General features: G+C 48.6%; 1 protein-coding gene across 1 annotated transcript in view; it reads right to left on the minus strand.

Moving 5' to 3' along the window:
* The window catches only part of MPP3 (MAGUK p55 scaffold protein 3), a 31,850-nt gene extending 28,807 nt beyond the window's left edge, over window positions 1–3,043 (minus strand). Inside the window, exons 1-5 of the mRNA XM_054457780.2 lie at window positions 2,917–3,043; window positions 2,568–2,626; window positions 1,695–1,756; window positions 1,372–1,490; window positions 1,057–1,134 (exon numbers count right to left, since the gene is read on the minus strand). Of these exons, the coding sequence (XP_054313755.2) occupies window positions 1,057–1,134; window positions 1,372–1,490; window positions 1,695–1,719 (222 nt within the window). The 5' untranslated portion in view covers window positions 1,720–1,756; window positions 2,568–2,626; window positions 2,917–3,043. The remainder of the gene's footprint in view (window positions 1–1,056; window positions 1,135–1,371; window positions 1,491–1,694; window positions 1,757–2,567; window positions 2,627–2,916) is intronic.
* Between the last annotated feature and the right edge of the window lie 15,442 nt (window positions 3,044–18,485).

The following is an 18,485-nucleotide window of genomic DNA, read 5'->3' on the forward strand; positions in this document are numbered from 1 at the left end:
AAAGGCCCACCCAGCTGCAGCCCCCAGGGGCACACCAGACCCTCAGCCACCTGACGACGATGATCCTGGGAACATCACACCAAGGGTCAGGAGCAGCTCTATGGGGCCATCATCTAAGGAGCCACTGTTTTAAGCCCTAAGTGCTTTCTGCTTTATGTGGATCTTCTCACTGAACCCTGGCAACCAACTTGATGCAGAGGGTCTTGTTACTTTGCCATTTTACAGATGAGAATCCTGAGACTCAAAGAGATTAAATATTTTGCCCGAAGTCACAGAGCTCATATACAGCACAGCTAGGATTTGAAACTGGGCTTACCTGGCTCTCAGATGCTATTTTATGAATGAGGAAATGGGAGCTCAGAGAGGTTGAGTGGCCTACTTAACATCACAGAGCTGGTGGGACAGGCAGCGCTGAGCCTGGGAGCCAGGCAATCTAATGTGCCCCTAATCACATTCCACAGTGGAGAAGGGCCCAGGGCTCTGCACCCACAGGCTGCACTCATCCCTCCCCAGTCTCCTGGGGTTAGGTGAGTTTATTCAGGAACTGATCTTAGTAATCAACCAGAATGGGTTTTCCCCAACCACACAACACAGACGACTAGGTCTACAAGAAATTAAGAAGCGTTCCTTTAAAAAATGAGAAGCCTGAGCCAGTATGCGGGGACACACTGTAGGTCCCTTGACTTCAGGAAAGCACAGATACAATGTCTTATTGACCTATTCAAATCACCAGTCCTCAGGGCAGTTTGGGAACTGCTGAGCCAATCCAATGCTCTCCTTTACAGCAGAGGAAACAGACTTGCTAAAGAACACACAGTAAGTGGACAGCTCCATGTCACAGTGTCTCCCAGCCCAGTCCAAGGCTCACGGGTTCCTCCCCACCTTTCGGGGAACCCAGAGAGAGGAAGAGAAGGAGGAGGACAGGGGAAGAAAACACCTCTTCACCTTTGGGCTCCTGATTCCCGGTGTCCCCACACTAAGCAAACGAGGCAAGATGAAGGAGCCCTACAGGGTGGGGAGTGGGGCGGACACTGTAAGGAGAAACCTGGGGCTTACATCCTCAGCGAGGGCCACAGCGCTGTGCAGAACTGGGGTTGGACTTTGCCTTTCATAATAGCGAAGCTTCTCATGAATCTGCAAAGACAGAGTATTTCAGATGCACCCTGGACACCACACATCCCACCCACGGCTGTGGGGACATTTGGGGCAGCAGACTGGGCCACTGACAAGGCACCATAAGAGAAAGTCCTGTGTAGTGCGTAAGTGAAGGCCTTCCTGGGGCACGGAGATGACTAGGATGACCTCAGACGGCCACAGACAGCTAGAAAGACCTCTAGACACCCTTCCAGGCAGGATGACGTGGGACTTCACCTTCATTAAGTAACTGAGGCTTTTTTCACTGAAAACATCCCTCAGGAAGCCCATCTCCTCCTTGTGGTTGGAGTCAGGTCTGAGCTGGGAGGTCAGCAGGGCCAGGGTTTCATGCAAACCTGGGGAGAGGTGAGAAAAACAAAGGATAGCAAATGCAGTCGGTGCTCCCTGCCCCGGAGGAGCCCGAGTGAGGCCTCAAACAGCACTTCAGTCCTGCCATGAGGACGTTCTCTCCCCAGGCTCTCACTGCCAGGGCCTGGTGGCTGCCAGGCAGGCTCTTGTCTTCAGGGCTGTGGCAGGTCCAGCCCGGGGGAGGTACTTACCAGAGTCCTCCGATAGCACTGGCATGCTGGCGTTGTCACCTCCCGACCACTCCCTGCAGATTCTGAGAGAAGGGGTGGAGGTGGGTATTGAAGCTCCAACAAGCATATTTATTCAACAAACTGACTACACATCTATTGTGTTCTCTGAGACCAAGCTGTGGACAGAGAGTATGGGAACAAATAACTCTGCTTACTTTTTTCAGAGAGGAAGGAAATTAAGATGTGCTGAGTGTCCTCAATGTGCCAGGCATTGTGTGGGGTGATTTCTATGATCAACTTTTTGTCTGCACAAAGTCCTGAGAAATGACTGCGAATGTTCCCATTTTATTGATGAAGAAACAGCGGCGTGGAAGGGTTCAGTAAGTTGTGGGTCAAAATCCATATTCAAGCAGGCTCTTCCAGGCTGGCCTTGGAGGTGCCAAGTGACCCTGCCTGACAGTGTCTGCTGTCCTCCGCAGCGCGCCCCCTCCACTGTAACCTTGTAAGAGCCCTGGCTCAAGTCTCCTGCTGGGACACACCTTCCACAACTACCTGGCTGGGCCTACAAGCCCCCTCTCCCCGAACCTCCAAGACCCAACCCAAAGAGAGCCTCCAGACTGGAGTGCAGAGAGGAGGGGGAAAAATGGGAGTCGGGCTTCCACTATGCAGGAGGGGGGACCCCTATCTCAGGAGGCCCTCCAAAGGTGCTCTGCAGCACGTGGACCTCAAAAAGTCCTCCTTAGGAAAAGGAGAAGGAGAGTCATGATTGATTCATTCCGCAAACATGGAGCCAGCCCGCAGCGCCGAGCCCCGGTGCCACTAAGAGGCGTAAGAGCGGCCCCGGGCCCTCCAGCCTCCGCCCCGCCCCGCCCCGCCACGCCACGCCGGACTCACCCTCGGGCTGCTCCCCGCAGGAGGCCGAGCACCGACTCCCGCTCGCTCTCCGAAGGACCCTGTGGGAGAACAAGGAGCGCACTGGCCGCAGGAGCAGCGACCCCGGGGGACCTCGGAGGGCGGTCCCGAAGGACGCGGAGCAGCAGGGAGCGGGGGGCGCGCGGCGGGGCCGGCGCGGGAAGAGGGAGGCGGGGGCCGAGGGGCGGGGCTGAGACTCCCGCGGTGGGCTCGGTGGGCCGCTAGGCTGCCGGGGAGCACGAGAGGAGGGTCTCGGCCCGGCCTCCCGCCCCTCCCGCCCCTCCCGCCGCGGCGCCCAGCTCCCTCGTCCGTTCCCCTCGCCGCCTCCTACCTCGTCGCGCCGGGATGTGTGCTCCGCGAACGGGAGCCGCGCGAGTGCCCCGAGCCAGGGCCGCCGCTGGCTCCGCCTTCCCGGACCCCTCCCTGCGGCTGCCGCGCCGGGCGGGGGTGGCGGAGCCTGAGGAGGCGCGGCGCGGGGAGGAGGTGCGGCGCGGGGAGGAGGCGCGGCGCGGGGAGGAGCGGAGGCCGCCCTCCGCGTGTGGCACAGCCGCACCCTCCGGGCCGGGCTGCGCTAGCCAGCGTCGTACCCCCTCCCGCTCTCCCGCTCTCCCGCTCCCTGAGCCCCCTGTCTGTGTCCCCCCGCACCCTGGCACACAGCCAACCTTCCCTTCCGCCCGCGCAACCCACCCTCCGCGAGTGGAGGGGTGGACACCTGCTCAACAGAAAATTCGATTTTGCAAACATTTATTGAGCGCCCTCCAGGTGCCAGGCGCTGTGTCAGGGGCCGGGGCTTCAAAGACGACCAAGGCGGAGATCCTGGGTTTGAAGATCTCCAGAGCTGGGGTGGGGGGGCCGGTCGGATGCGAGGGCAACTCGCTGTAACAATGCAACGCGCTGGGAAAGATTTATCGGTGCACGCTGCCCTGGGGGCGCGGAGCAGGGGAGGATAAGTCAGGCTGGAGAGAAGGGGGACTCCATTCTGCCCGGCTGCAGGGGAGTGAGGCTACATAGCAGAGGCGAGCAGCATCCAGGGGCTTTACTGGAAAAAGAGCTCTGAAATGGCCATGACGATAACTGACTTCTATTGTGCTGTCTCCATGCCCAGGTACTCCTCAGATCACTTCCCTTCACAGTAGTTCCTGATATCAAGACCATTCTTATTTTGGTTCTGCAATTGAGGAAACTGAGGTTCCGGGTGAAAGAGTGTGTATAGGGGAGAGCATAGGAACTGCTGGGCGAGTGAGCAGGTGGTTGTGGGAATTAAAAGGTGAGGAGTGGGTGAGTGAGTGGACCCCCTTCCCTCAATCCCAGCAGCAAAGAACAGCACAGCACATGTCAGGAGAGGTGGACCCAGAGGTTAAGTCTGGAAGTAAATCTAGCCCTGCACAGGAACCAGGGAAAATGGGTTGGCAGGCCCCACAGGCTGTAGTGCATGGGGAGCTGTGAGAGGCAGCAAAAGGCATGATGACGTTTCCCCTCATTCCTCAAAAATTATCCTCATGCTTCAAAAAATATCTACACTATTGCTCCTCAAAATGTAACATGCCTGAGACTCACTAGGGGGTTGTGTAATGCTGGAGTGGTGCCAGATTTTGAATTTCTGACAAGCTCCCAGGTGATGTGATGCCACTGGTCTACAGACCACACTTTTTGAGTGGAGAGAGACTGCATGAGACACATTTTTAGCTGCAATGCTTACTGTTGGAAAGATAATGAGAACCATCTGATATGGGGTCAAATGATTTTGGACAAGAACACCAGGAAGTGGTGTTGGAACAAGTAGATATTTATGTGCCTGAAGGGACCCAATCCCTACCTCACACCATATTCAAAACACAATTTAAGAGAGATCATTGGCCTAAACGTAAAGCAAATTGATAAAGCTACTAGAAGAAAACAGGAGGGTATCTTTTAAATCTTGGGGTATGCAAAGATTTCCTAGAAAGGATACAAAAAAGCCAGGCATGGTGGCATGAGCCTGTATCCCACATACTCAGGAGGCTGAGGCAGGAGAATTGCTTGAGCCCAGGAGTTCAAGGCTGCAGTGAACTATGATCGGTCCACTGCACTTCAGCTTGGGTGACAGACACCATCTCTAAAAAAAGAAAAAATAAAAAAAAAAAGCATAGACCCTGAAAACAATTGATAAATGGACCTCATCAAAATTTAAAACTCCTGCTCATCAAAAAACACTATTGGCCAGGTGCAGTGGCTCATGCCTGTAATTCCAGCACTTTGGGAGGCCGAGGTGGGTGGATCACCTGAGGTCAGGATATTGAGACCATCCTGGCTAACACAGTGAAACCCCATCTCTACTAAAAATACAAAAAATTAGCCAGTCATGGTGGCACACACCTGTAGTTCCAGCTACTCAGGAGGCTGAGGCAGGAGAATTGCTTGAACCTGGGAGGCAGAGGTTGCAGTGAGCCAATATCAGGCCACTGCACTCCAGCCTGGGTGACAGAGTGAGACTCCATCTCAAAAATAAAAAGACTGGGCGTGGTGGCTCACGTCTGTAATCCTAGCACTTTGGAAGGCCAAGGCGGGCAGATCACGAGGTCAGGAGATGGAGACCATTCTGGCTAACATGGTTAAACCCTGTCTCTACTAAAAATACAAAAAATTAGCCAGGCGTGGTGGCAGAGGTTGCAGGGAGTGGAGATCGCGCTACTGCACTCCAGCCTGGTCGACAGGGTGAGACTCCGTCTCAAAAAAAAAAAAAAAAAAAAACCACTATTAAGAAAATAGGACCAGGGACCAGGTGCAGTGACCCACACCCGTAATCCCTTCAAGCACTTTAAGAGTTCAAGGCGGGTGAATGGCTTGAGCCCAGGAGTTTGAGACCAGCCTGGGCAACACGGCAAAACCGTCGGTATCTACTAAAATTACAAAAACTAGCCAGGCGTGTTGGCTTGTGCCAGTAGTCCCAGCTGCTCAGGAGACTGAGGCAGGAGGATCACTTGAGCCTGGGAAGCAGAGGTTACAGTGAGCCATGATTGTGCCACTGCACTCCAGGCTGGGTGACAGAGTAAGACCCTGTCTTTAAAAAAAAAAGAAAAGAAAAAAGAAAGAAAAGGAAAGGAAAAGAAAAGAGGCAAGCCACAGACTGGGAGACTAGGAAGAAATATATCTGACAAAGAAATTGTATCCAGAATAAAGAACTCCTGTAACTCAATAAAAAGACAAACCACCCAATCAAAAAACAGGCAAAAGATATGAACATCCACTTCACAAAAGAAGATATACAAATAACCAATAAGCATATGAGAAAGCACTCATCCAACATCATTTGTCATCAGGGAAATGCAAATTAAAACCTGTCATAGTCAGTTCCTGCTGCTATAACAAAATACCACAGTAATTTATAAGTAATAGAAATTTATTGCTTACAGTTCTAGAGGCCAGAAAGTCCAAGATCAAGGGGCCAGCCGGTTCAGTGTTGGTGACGGCCTGTTCCTCACTGATGGCATTGGATAGGTATCCTCACATGGTGGAAGAGAAAGACAGGCATAGGCCGGGCCCAGTGGCTCACACCTGTAATGCCAGCACCTTGGGAGGCCAAGGCGGGTGGATCACAAGGTCAAGAGATCAAGACCACCCTGGCCAACATGGCGAAACCCCGTCTCTACTAAAAATACAAAAAAATAGCCGGGCGTGGTGGCAGGCACCTGTAGTCCCAGCTACTTGGGAGGCTGAGGCAGGAGAATGGCATGAACCCGGAAGGCGGAGCTTGCAGTGAGCTGAGATGGTGCCACTGCGCTCCAGCCTGGGCGACAGAGCGAGACTCCATCTCAAAAAAAAAAAAGAAAGAAAGACAGGCATAAAGGGATGAACGCTGTGTCCTCATGTGGCGGTAGGGCCAAAGGGACTAGGGTGCTCCCTTCAAGTTCTCTTATAAGGGCATTAATCCCATTCAAGTGTCCATCAACAAGTGAATGGATAAATATTCATTCACTTGTGGTATATCCATACAATGGTATATTTACTCACCAAGAAAAAGAAACAAATTACAACTCAAAGACTATCCCTACCATGCAACAACATGGATGAACGTCAAAATAGATTGACTGGGCCAGGCACAGTGGCTCACGCCTGTAATCCCAGCACTTTGGGAGGCCAAGCTGGGCGGATCACTTGAGGTCAGAAGTTCAGGACCAGCCTGGCCTGCCCAACATGGTGAAACCCCATTTCTAGTAAAAAAAAAATACAAAAATTAGCCAGGTGTGGTGGTGGGCACCTGTAATTCCAGCTACTCGGGAAGCTGAGACACGAGAATCACTTGAACCTGGGAGGTGGAGGTTGCAGTGAGCTGAGATCACACCACTGCACTCCAGCCTGGGCGACAGAACAAGAATCCATCTCAAAAATTAGATAGATAGATAGATAGATAGATAGACAGACAGACAGACAGACTGAATGAAAGAAGGCAAACATAAAAAAAGTACATACTGTATGATTACTGGGGTGTTGTGATCTTGATGCCATGACTGAGGTCAGAAGCCTTCATTAGGTCAGAAACCCACTTTATTATTATAAAAAATTACCAAAACTACCTCAAAAGAAAGATAAAATATTAATAGAGCAATGTTAATAGAGTAGAACTGTCAACTGCTCCCTCAAAAAGCATTAAGTCCTGCTAGTTCTGCAGGATAATTTCACCAAACATTTAAGGAAGAAACACTTATTTTAATTCTTCTAGAAGGTAGAAATAGAAAGAAATCTTCAAAATTCTTTTTATAATAGCATTGATACTAAAACCTGTCAGAAAAGTCCAAAAAAAAAAACCCTGCAAATGAGTCACATTTATAAATATTGGTGCAAAAATCCTAAAAACTTTATCAGCTAACAAATTCACCAGAACCTAAAAAGAATAACACCCTATGAATAAGTAGAGTGTATTCTAAAAATGATTTAATATTTGGAAATTAAATTTTTTAATATTTGGAAAGCTATTACTATAACTCCATGTAAGACAATCTATTAATAGGATAAAAAGTTAGGTGGGGCACAATGACTCACACCTGTAATCCCAACACTTTGGGAGGCAGAGGCAGGCGGATCACTTGAGGTCAGGAGTTTGAGACCAGCCTGGCCAACATGGTGAAACCCCATCTGTACTAAAAATACAAAAATTATCTGGGCATAGTGGCACACACCACCACAGCTACTTGGGAGGCTGAGGCAAAAGAATTGCTTGAACCTGGGAGGTGGAGGTTGCAGTGAGTAGAGATCATGCCACTGTACTCCAGTCTGGTCAACAGAGCAAGACTCTGTCTCAAAAAAAAAAAAAATTGTTCTTATTAAAAGTAAATGGTCTAGACCAGGTGCAGTGGCTCACATGTGTAAATTCCAGCACTTCGGGAGGCCAAGGGGGGAGGATAACCTGAGATCAGGAGTTCCAGCCTGGGCAATATCGTGAGACCTCATCTCTAAAAAAAATAATAATAATAAACAAAACGAACCAGGTGTGGTGACACTCATCTGTGGTCCCAGCTACTCAGGAGGCTGAGGTGGGAGGATTGCTTGAGCCCTGGAGATGGAGGCTGCAATAAGCCATGATCATGCCACTGCACTCCAGCCTGGGCATCGGAGTGAGACCTCATCTCTAAAAAACAAAAACAAAACGAAAGAAAACGGTCTAAATCCTCCAATTATAAGGCAAGAATTGTCAGACTAGATTAAAAAGCAAGACTTAATGTGCTTTCTAGAATAAACTCACTTGAAAAATAAAGATACAGATATCCTAAAAGAAAATGAATTAAAAAAAGATTTACCATGGAAACACTAATTAATAAGTTGGAATGACTACATTAATATAAGGCAAAGCAAGCCGGGCACGATGGCTCATGTCTGTAATCCCAGCACTTTGGGAGGCCGAGGCAGGTGGATCACAAAGTCAGGAGTTTGAGACCAGCCTGACCAAAGTGGTGAAACCTTGCCTTTACTAAAAATAGAAAAATTAGCCAGGCGTGGTGGCATGCGCCTGTATTCCCAGCTACTTGGGAGGCTGAGTCAGGAGAATCGCTTGAACCTGGGAGGTGGAGGTTGCAGTGAGCCGAGATTGCGCCATTGCACTCCAGCCTAGGCGATGGAGCAAGACTCTGTCTCAAAAAATAAATAAATAAAAAATATATATATGACAAAGTAGACCTCAAAACAAGGAATATTACTAGGAATAAAGGGGGATATTTCATAATGATAAGTGATCAGTTGATCAAGAGGGCATATCTTATGTGTATGAATCCAATATGAATCCCTAAGGGGGTATGAATCTAATAATCAAGACTCAAAGTGCCTACCAATATGAATCATTTAATATCACTCTGAATGTCGGCCAATATCAGCAGATGAGAAAAAGAAACAATAGACATAGATATTAGAAAAAAGGAGGCAGCACAGGTTATACACAGGTATACCTAGAAACTCAAAGAAATTGACTGAAAAGCTAGTAGAAATGATGAAAAAATTTAAGATGGCAGAGTATACAATTGATATTAAAAATTTATGACTTTCTGGCCAGGCACGGTGGCTAACACCTGTAATCCCAGCACTTTGGGAGGCCGAGGCGGGCGGATCACAAGGTCAGGAGATCGAGACCATCCTGGCCAACATAGTGAAACTCCATCTCTACTAAAAATACAAAAATTAGCTGGGCTTGGTGGCACGTGCCTGTAATCCCAGCCACTCAGGAGGCTGAGGCAGGAGAATAGCTTGAATCAGGGAGTCAGAGGTTGCAGTGAGCCGAGATCGCACCACTGCACTCCAGCCTGGTGACAGAGTGAGACTCTGCCTTAAAAAAAAAAAAAAAATTATGACTTTCCTATGAACAAAAATAATTATAAAGTATAATGAAAGAAAAAATCCAAACTAAGATATCAAGAAAGATTAAATACGAATTTATAAACAATAGGAAAAATGAAAGACCTATTGATATTTGGGGGAAAAAACTTTAAAATTCTAGTGAAGGACATAAAAGATAAAATGTACCTCAAATGGCTAGGGAAAGAACAGTTCAATAGTGCAATTATATTAATTCATTCTGAAATAATCTTTATACCCAATGCAATTCCAATTAAAATATAAGAAGTATTTTTCACAGAGAATTTATTAAATGCTACCACAATTCATCAGGAAAAATAAACATTGGTGAATAATAGGAAAGTTCTGGGAAAAAAAGAGTTATGGGACCAGGGGAGGTGGGATTTAAAAATATGAAAACAATTTTTAAAGTTTAGTACTGAGGCTATAGTCCCAGGACTCTGGGAGGCCGAAGCAGGTAGATCACTTGAGCCCAGGAGTTCAAGAATAGCCTGGGCAACACGGCAAAACCCCATCTCCACAAAAAATGCAAAAATTAGCTGGGTGTAGTGGTGCTCACCTGTAGTCCCAGATGCTCAGGAGGCTGAAGCAGAATTGCCTGAACCCAGGAGGTCGAGGCTGCAGTGAGCCATGACCACGCCACTGCACTCAAGTCTGGGTGACACAGCAAGACCTTGTCTCAAAAAAAAATGAATAAAGTTTAGTACTAAAGAGGCAATCAACAGCTAGACAAATAGAACAGAACTGAAAGAACAGAAATAGTCCTCATGTATACTGTCTTTTAATATTTGAGAAAGGTGACATTTAAGTGAAAGGAGAGGAATTTTTATTTATTTATTTTTATTTATTTTTTTTAATGTGGGGACAGGCCAGGTGCAGTGGCTCACACCTGTAATTGCAGCACTTTGGGAGGCTGAGGCGGGAGGATCTCTTGAGCCCAGGAATTCAAGACCAGTTTGGGCAACATAGCAAGACCTCGTCTCTACTAAAACTAAAAAAATTTAAAAAAACTGATGCATGTGCAAGTAGACCCAGCTACTCAGGAGGCTGAGGTGGGAGGATCGCTTGAGCTCAGGAGATAGAGGTTGCAATGAGCCGTGATCATGCCACTGCACTCCAGCTCGGGCATCAGAGCAAGACCCTGTCTCAAAATAAAATAAAGTATGGCGACAATTACAACTAGCTACTCTTTATGAAAAAAAAAGAGAGGAAAAAAGGCTGGGCGCAGTGGTTCATGCCTGTAATCCCAGCACTTTGGGAGGTGGAGACGGGCAGATCACCTGCCCTCCTCTGCAAGATTATAAAAATAAATCTACTGAGAAAATATTTTGATGTGAGAAGTGAGGTAGGGATACAGCTTTCTTTCGCTTTTGTTTTGAGATGGGGTCTTGCTCTGTCGCTAGGCGGGAGTGCAGTCGAGATCTCGTCTCACTGCAAGCTCCGCCTCCCGGATTCAAGTGATTCTCCTGCCTCAGCCTCCTGAGTAGCTGGGATTACAGGCACCCGCCACCACACCCAGCTAATTTTGTTGTTGTTGTTGTTGTTGTTGTTTGAGACGGAGTCTCGCCCTGTCACTCAGGCTGGAGTGCAGTGGTGCGATCTCGGCTCACTGCAAGCTCCGCCTCCCGGGTTCACACCACTCTCCCGCCTCAGCCTCCCGAGTAGCTGGGACTACAGGTGCCCGCCACCATGCCCGGCTAATTTTTTGTAGTTTTAGTAGAGACGGGGTTTCACCGTGTTAGCCAGGATGGTCTCAATCTCTTGACCTCGCGATCCGCCCGCTTTGGCCTCCCAAAGTGTTGGGATTACAGGCGTGAGCCACCGTGCCCGCAGTGAGGGAAACATTTCTAAGTTAATTCCAAATCCAAATCTATAAAGGAAAAGGTGGATTGTGTGACTAAAAAAAGGGTAAACATTTTTATAGGTAAAAATATTATTTGCAACATACGATATCATATGCAATAAGATAAAGTTAAATTCCTCAATTTAAAAGAGTTTACATAAATAAATGAGAAAAGATGAAAAAATTTAAAACTGTCAAAGAAAATAGTCTAATACAAAAAATATATAGCCAATAAACACAGAAAACTGATGCTAGATCTCCCATTTTAAAAAAAAAAGGAAAAAACATCCAAAAGATGCACAACCTCACTCATAATCAAAGAATTCTAAGCCAAAATAGGAGGCGATGTCCCTTGTTAAGACAAAAATGTTTAAGTCTGTTGACATCCAGTGCTGTCAAGGATGTGGGGAAAAAACACATTTACACATTTGGAAGGAATATTATTTGGTGCAAACTTTCTGGGACACGATCTGGTAATATTTGTTAAAATATTATATGTACATGTCCTTTAGTCCAGAGGATATTTGGGCAAGCAGAATGGAAGAAAAGAGAAGCAGAGAGAGATGTTTGGGTGGATAAGAGCTTGGAGCAGGAGTGCTGGGAGAGGCTGCATCCTAGGATAGGGCAGGTGCAGCCAGGGCGGAGTTGGCCCAGATGGCCGGATGCTCAGGGCAGGAGTCGCCTCACACATCCGGGGCTCGGTCAAGGTGCTCGTTTAGAGCAGCTGCACAGGGAACAGGAAGATGAGCTCAATGCCAGAGGAATGAATGACTTCGGGTCCATCTGGACAGGGAGAAGAGAGTTTACCAAGCATGCTCTGGGAAAAAAGAGAATGCCAACGATCCTTGAAGAGGTGACAGAGAGAATCTGCTTCAGGCTACAGGTGTGCATTGTCATTGCATTTGGCATTCAGCCCAGACACCACAGGGAACCAGAAATAATTCCAAGAGGAGCAGTGGGCTGGTGCCCAGGCATGCAGCAAGAGCGCAAGTCAGAAGCGGGTGGAGAAAGAGCAGGCTCAGCTCCATTTACTTCTCAATGAGAAGGGAAATTACTGTACTGGGGTTTTGGGGATTTTTTTGTTTTGTTTTGTTTTTTGAGATTTCTGATAACTTTTCCTATTGTTTGTGGCTTTTGTTACCTATTTCTCTTATTTTTATTTTTATTTTATTTTTTTGAGACAGAGTCTTGCTCTGTCACCCAGGCTGGAATGCAATGGCAGGATCTCGGCTCATTGCAACCTCCGCCTCCCAGGTTCAAGCGATCCTCCAGCCTCAGCCTCCCAAGTTGCTGGGACTACAGGCATGCACCACCATTCCCAGCCAGTCCTAGAATTCTTATGTTGTTCTGTTTTCAAATCTGCTGTCACTTTTTATTCTTTCCAGTTCCCTGCCAAAAATGTCAAGCTTGACTTTTACCTCCTTGAGCACAGTAAGAATAGTTGTGTTAAGGCTGATCCTGCTATTTACAGTATATGGAGTCCCCACAGGTCTGTTTTGTTGTTTCTGCATATTCTTGCTTATTGAGTCTTCTCATAGATTTGGTTATCTTTTATTATATATTAGATGGTATTTGAAAAAATTACTTGTAAAAATGATCAACTTAGGCTGATGCTGTTTTCCTCCAGAAAGGATTTTTCACTGATATCTTTAAGGTACCCGAGGGTACGGATGGGGAAGGTGCTACCAGACGAGAGCCACTTTTAATTCAAGTTCAAAGCTTGAAGTTTCTTGGGACACCTAAATGACAGAAAGCTGGGTAGAAGTCCACGGTGGCCTGGTTTGTACAGCCTTTTGGGGTCCCAGCCTAATGTGACCAAAAATATGCCAGATTCCATTCCCTGCCCCCAGAGGGCCCTAGACTCCTAGTTCATCCTCTTAGCTGCTGCTTTGGAATCAGTAAATGCCCACAGGGAAAACAAGCACATACACTGAGCTTATCTTGCTGGCTTCCTGCCTACTTGCATGCAGACTTATGCCTGGGAACCCCCATGCTCTTTTTAGCTTTTCACAGCTTTTTTTTTTTTTTTTTGAGATAGTCTCGCTCTGTCACCCAGGCTGGAGTGCAGTGACATGCTCACGGCTGACTGCAGCCTCGACCTCTCAGGCTCACGTGATCCTCCCACCTCAGCCTCCCCAGTATACTTTCTTTTTTCTTAATAAACTTTATATTTTGGAATAATTTTAGATTTACAGAAAAGTTGCAAAGATAGTACAAAGAGTTCCTGAACACCCCCTCCCCTGTTTTCTCTAATGTTAGCATCTTACATAATCATGATACATTTGTCAAAACTAAGACATGAACATTGGAATGTTATTATTAAGGAAATTCCAGACTTTATTAATCTTTCACTAGTTTTTCCACTAATATCCTTTCTCTGTTCTGGGATCCAGTCCAAGATAACACATTGCAGTTAGCCTTCAAAGTTTCTGAGAAGATTTGAAATTTACCTATCAGTAAACATGGGCATTTACTGATTCAGCTTCTGAGGCATTACCAGTCTCCCATTACTGCCCTCCTCCATCATTTTCCCTGTCATTCCCAGAAGTAATTGGTCAACATAAAAAATTTGAAAGGGGCTGGGTGCGGTGGCTCACACCTTACATTGGTTAACATAAAAAATTTGAAAGGGGCCGGGTGCGGTGGCTCACACCTGTAATCCCAGCACTTTGGGAGACCAAAGCAGGCAGATCATTTGAGGTCAAGAGTTTGAGACCAGCTTGGCCAACATGGTGAAGCCCTGTCTCTACTAAAAATACCAGAAAATGAGCTGGGCATGGTGGCGCGCGCCTGTAATCCCAGCTACTCAGGAGGCTGAGGCACGAGAATGGCTTGGACCCAGGAGGCGGAGGTTGCAGTGAGCCGAGATCGCGCCACTGCACTCCAGCCTGGGTGACAGAGTGAGACCCTGCTGTCTCAAAAAAAAAAAAAAAAATGAAAGGGAGTTTTCAGATTTGTTTGATGGAGAAAGTTGAAAAATCGAGTTTGCAACCAGCTAGGGTAGGGAAGCTGCGAGGAGACTAGAGGATGAATGTATGACAGAAAACAAAAAGCATGGTGGTGGTTTACACTGTGCTACAGCAACCAGCAAACTGCAAGATCTCTGTGGCTAAACACAGAAAAGTCTAACTCTTGCTCACTCCAAGTCCGCCGCACGCTTGGTGGCTGTCCAGGGCAGCTGTCTTCCAAGTGGTAGCTCAGGAATCCAAATCTTCCTGTCTTGTGGCTCATTTGTCTTTGCCGGGGACACGTCTTCCCCACTCCCGATGTTTCCTTCCATAAGCAGAGAACCCCACTGGCACAAAACTCTTAGTCTCTCTCCACGCCTCTCTCTACGCCTCTCCACGCCTCTCTCCACCTCTCCACGCCTCTCTCCACGCCTCTCCACGCCTCTCCACACTTCTCTCCATGCCTCTCCACACTTCTCTCCATGCCTCTCCATGCCTCTCCACGCCTCTCCACGCCTCTCTCTACACCTCTCCACGCCTGTCCATGCCTCTCCACGCCTGTCCACGCCTCTCTATGCCTCTCTCCACGCCTCTCCACGCCTCTCCACGCCTCTCCACGCCTCTCCACGCCTCTCTCTCTACGCCTCTCCACGCCTCTCCACACTTCTCTCCACGCCTCTCCACGCCTCTCTCCACGCCTCTCCACGCCTCTCCACGCCTCTCCATGCCTCTCTCCACACCTCTCCACGCCTCTCCACGCCTCTCTCCACGCCTCTCCACGCCTCTCTCTCTACGCCTCTCCACGCCTCTCTCTATGCCTCTCCACACCTCTCCACGCCTCTCTCCACGCCTCTCCACGCCTCTCTCTCTACGCCTCTCCACGCCTCTCTCTATGCCTCTCCACGCCTCTCTCCACGCCTCTCCATGCCTCTCCACGCCTCTCTCCACGCCTCTCCACGCCTCTCTCTCTACGCCTCTCCACGCCTCTCTCTATGCCTCTCCACGCCTCTCTCTCCACACCTCTCCACGCCTCTCTCTATGCCTCTCCACGCCTCTCCACACTTCTCTCCATGCCTCTCCATGCCTCTCTCCAGGCCTCTCTCCACGCCTCTCTACGCCTCTCTCTACACCTCTCCACGCCTCTCTTTACGTCTCTCCATGCCTCTTTCTACGCCTCTCTCTACGCCTCTCCACACCTCTCCACGCCTCTCTCCACGCCTCTCCACGCCTCTCTCTACGCCTCTCCACACCTCTGCACCCCTCTCTCCACACCTCTCCACGCCTCTCTCTATGCCTCTCCACGCCTCTCCACACTTCTCTCCATGCCTCTCCATGCCTCTCTCCAGGCCTCTCTCCACGCCTCTCTACGCCTCTCTCTACACCTCTCCACGCCTCTCTTTACGTCTCTCCATGCCTCTTTCTACGCCTCTCTCTACGCCTCTCCACACCTCTCCACGCCTCTCTCCACGCCTCTCCACGCCTCTCTCTATGCCTCTCCACACCTCTGCACCCCTCTCTCCACACCTCTCCACGCCTCTCTCCACACCTCTCCACGCCTCTCTCTACGCCTCTCCACACCTCTGCACCCCTCTCTCCACACCTCTGCACCCCTCTCTCCACACCTCTCCACGCCTCTCTCCACACCTCTCCACGCCTCTCTCCACGCCTCTCCACGCCTCTCTCTACGCCTCTCCACGCCTCTCTCTACGCCTCTCCACACCTCTGCACCCCTCTCTCCACACCTCTCCACGCCTCTCTCCACGCCTCTCCACACCTTTCTCCATGCCTCTGCTGATTTGATTGATGAATGTTGAAGGAGGAACAAGGCGTGTGTAACCCGGCCCCCTTCTTCCTTTTCTCTGGTGAGCTGGCCCACCTGCAAAAAGTTTGTGTTCTAAACTGATACACCACACCTCACCCTGAGTATTACGAGGATGGCCCCGCTCCACTGAGGGAAGAGGGATGCAGTTTTACCTAATTCTGGGGTTCAGCATTAGGTTCTGCCCACTGTCCTGTTTCCAAAACCTTGTTACTATGCCTACATCAAGCTTATCCACCTGCGGCCCACAGGCTGCATGCAGCCCAGGATGGCTTTAAATGCAGCCCAAAACAAACTCGTAAGCTTTCTTAAAACATTATGAGATTTTTTTTTAACTCATCAGCTATCATTGGTGTTACTGTATTTTATGTGTGGTCCATGACAATCCTTCTCCTTCCAACGTGGCCCAGGGAAGCCAAAAGATGGAACACCCTGACCTACATGAACAATAAACATCACTTACGCAAAAGTGCACTTATTTGTTCCATAGAGTTATTCATCATCTAAGACAGCTGTTCTCAACCCAGGGTATTTTTGCCTCTCAGTGGGATGTTTGACAATGCCTGGAGGCTTTTTTTTTTTTTTTTTTTTTTGAGACAAGGTCTCACTCCCATTGCCCAGGCTGGAGTGCAGTGGTGGGATCTCAACTCACTACAGCCTCGACCTCCCATGCTCAGGTGATTCTGTCACCTCAGCCTCCTGAGTAGCTGGGACCACAGGTGCACACCGCCATGCCTGGCTAATTTTCTGTATTTTTTGCAGAGACGGGGCTTTGTCATGTTGCCCAGGCTGATCTCAAACTCCTAGGCTCAAGTGATCCACTCACCTTGGCCTCCCAAAGTGCTGGGATTATAAGCATGAGCCACCTCACCCAACCTGGAGACATTTTTGATTGTCACAACTGGGAAGGGACTACTGGCATCTAGGGGGTACAGCTGGAGATGCTGCTAAACATCCTATAATTCACAGGACAGTCTCCCACAACAAAGAATTATCTAACCCAAAATGTCAACAGTACTGAGGTTGGGGAAACCTTGATCTAAGAGGAGCAAGTGACCCTCTTGGAGCAGCTGAAGTGATTTAGTCCAAGTCCAAACCGAGAGGAATTGGACCAGGGTGGCCATCGAAGACCAAGCAGCTCAGTCCCCTCATCCCTGCCACTGCACCTCTTGGGTACACAGAGCCCTTCCTGAGGAGGCGATGAGGCTGCCACGAGCCCAGTGATCTGTCCAGGAGCCCTTGTGCCCCATTGCCTCTCCCAGGTGCAGTGATGGTGGGGCACCTCCCCATGCTTCTGGTGGGAAGCAGGACAAAAATGTCCTCTCTTCTCAGATCCCCAGCCCACCACAGAGGTCTGTCTGTTGGCCCCATCTACCCCAGAGTGTGGCCTAAGGGTAGAACTAGGTGTGAGGCTCATGCCAGCACCTCACTTTCACCCTTCTCCCCAGCCCTTGCTCCACTTCCCAGTCTGGTGAATCTGTTTCTAATGGAGTTCTCGAGCCAGCCTCCTGGGCTAGGTGTGGGGCTGGGAAATGGAGGGGAAGGACCTTCAAATATGCAGGAAGAGGGCAGGGACCCACTCAACACCCTCTTTATGTAAATAGACATTTGATAACACCTCGCTTACTCTCCTAAAATGACAATCATAAATAATATGCCTTCACAAGCACTTACTTCTTTAAAATCACACTATAGTGCCTGAGCTATACTAGGGAGAAAAAATAAAAGGAAAGCAATTTTTAACCAAATAACACATATTTCAATCTGTCAGTGCTTAGGTCCCATGACACTAGAAAGCATAATGAAGTGTCAGATGCTTGTCCTTGCATATAATAAATAAGTCTGAATTTAAGAAATGTAGAGGATCAGAAATTATTCTGTGTGAGGACAAAAATAAATAAATAAAAGAGCAAAGATACGCTATCAAATGCTAGAATAAGTATTATTTTAAGGCCAGGCGTGGTGGCTCGTGCCTGTAATCCCAGCACTTTGGGAGACCAATGTGGGAGGATCGCATGAAGCCAGGAGTTTGAGAACAGCCTGGACAACATAACAAGACCCTGTCTCTACTAAAAATGAAAAATTAGCCAGGCATGGTGGTGCACGCCTGTAGTGCCAGCTACTTGGGAGGCTGAGGTGGGAGGATCACTTGAGCCTGGGAGTTTAATGCTGCAGTGAGCTGTGATGACGCCACTGCACTCCAGTTTGGGCAACAAGAGTGAGACCTGTCTCAAAAATAAGTAAATAAATACTTTTTTTTCTTTTTTTAGATGGAGTTTTGCTCTTGTTGCCCAGGCTGGAGTGCAATGGCATGATCTCAGCTCACTGCAACCTCCACCTTCTGGATTCAAGCGATTCTTCTGCCTCAGCCTCCCTGAGTAGCTGGGATTACAGGCATGTGCCACCACGCCTGGCTAATTTAATATTTTTGGTAGAGACTGGGTTTCTCCATGTTGGTCAGGCTGGTCTCA

Source organism: Pongo pygmaeus, chromosome 19 (assembly GCF_028885625.2).
Source record: "Pongo pygmaeus isolate AG05252 chromosome 19, NHGRI_mPonPyg2-v2.0_pri, whole genome shotgun sequence".
In the NCBI taxonomy this organism is placed as follows: Eukaryota; Metazoa; Chordata; class Mammalia; order Primates; family Hominidae; genus Pongo; species Pongo pygmaeus.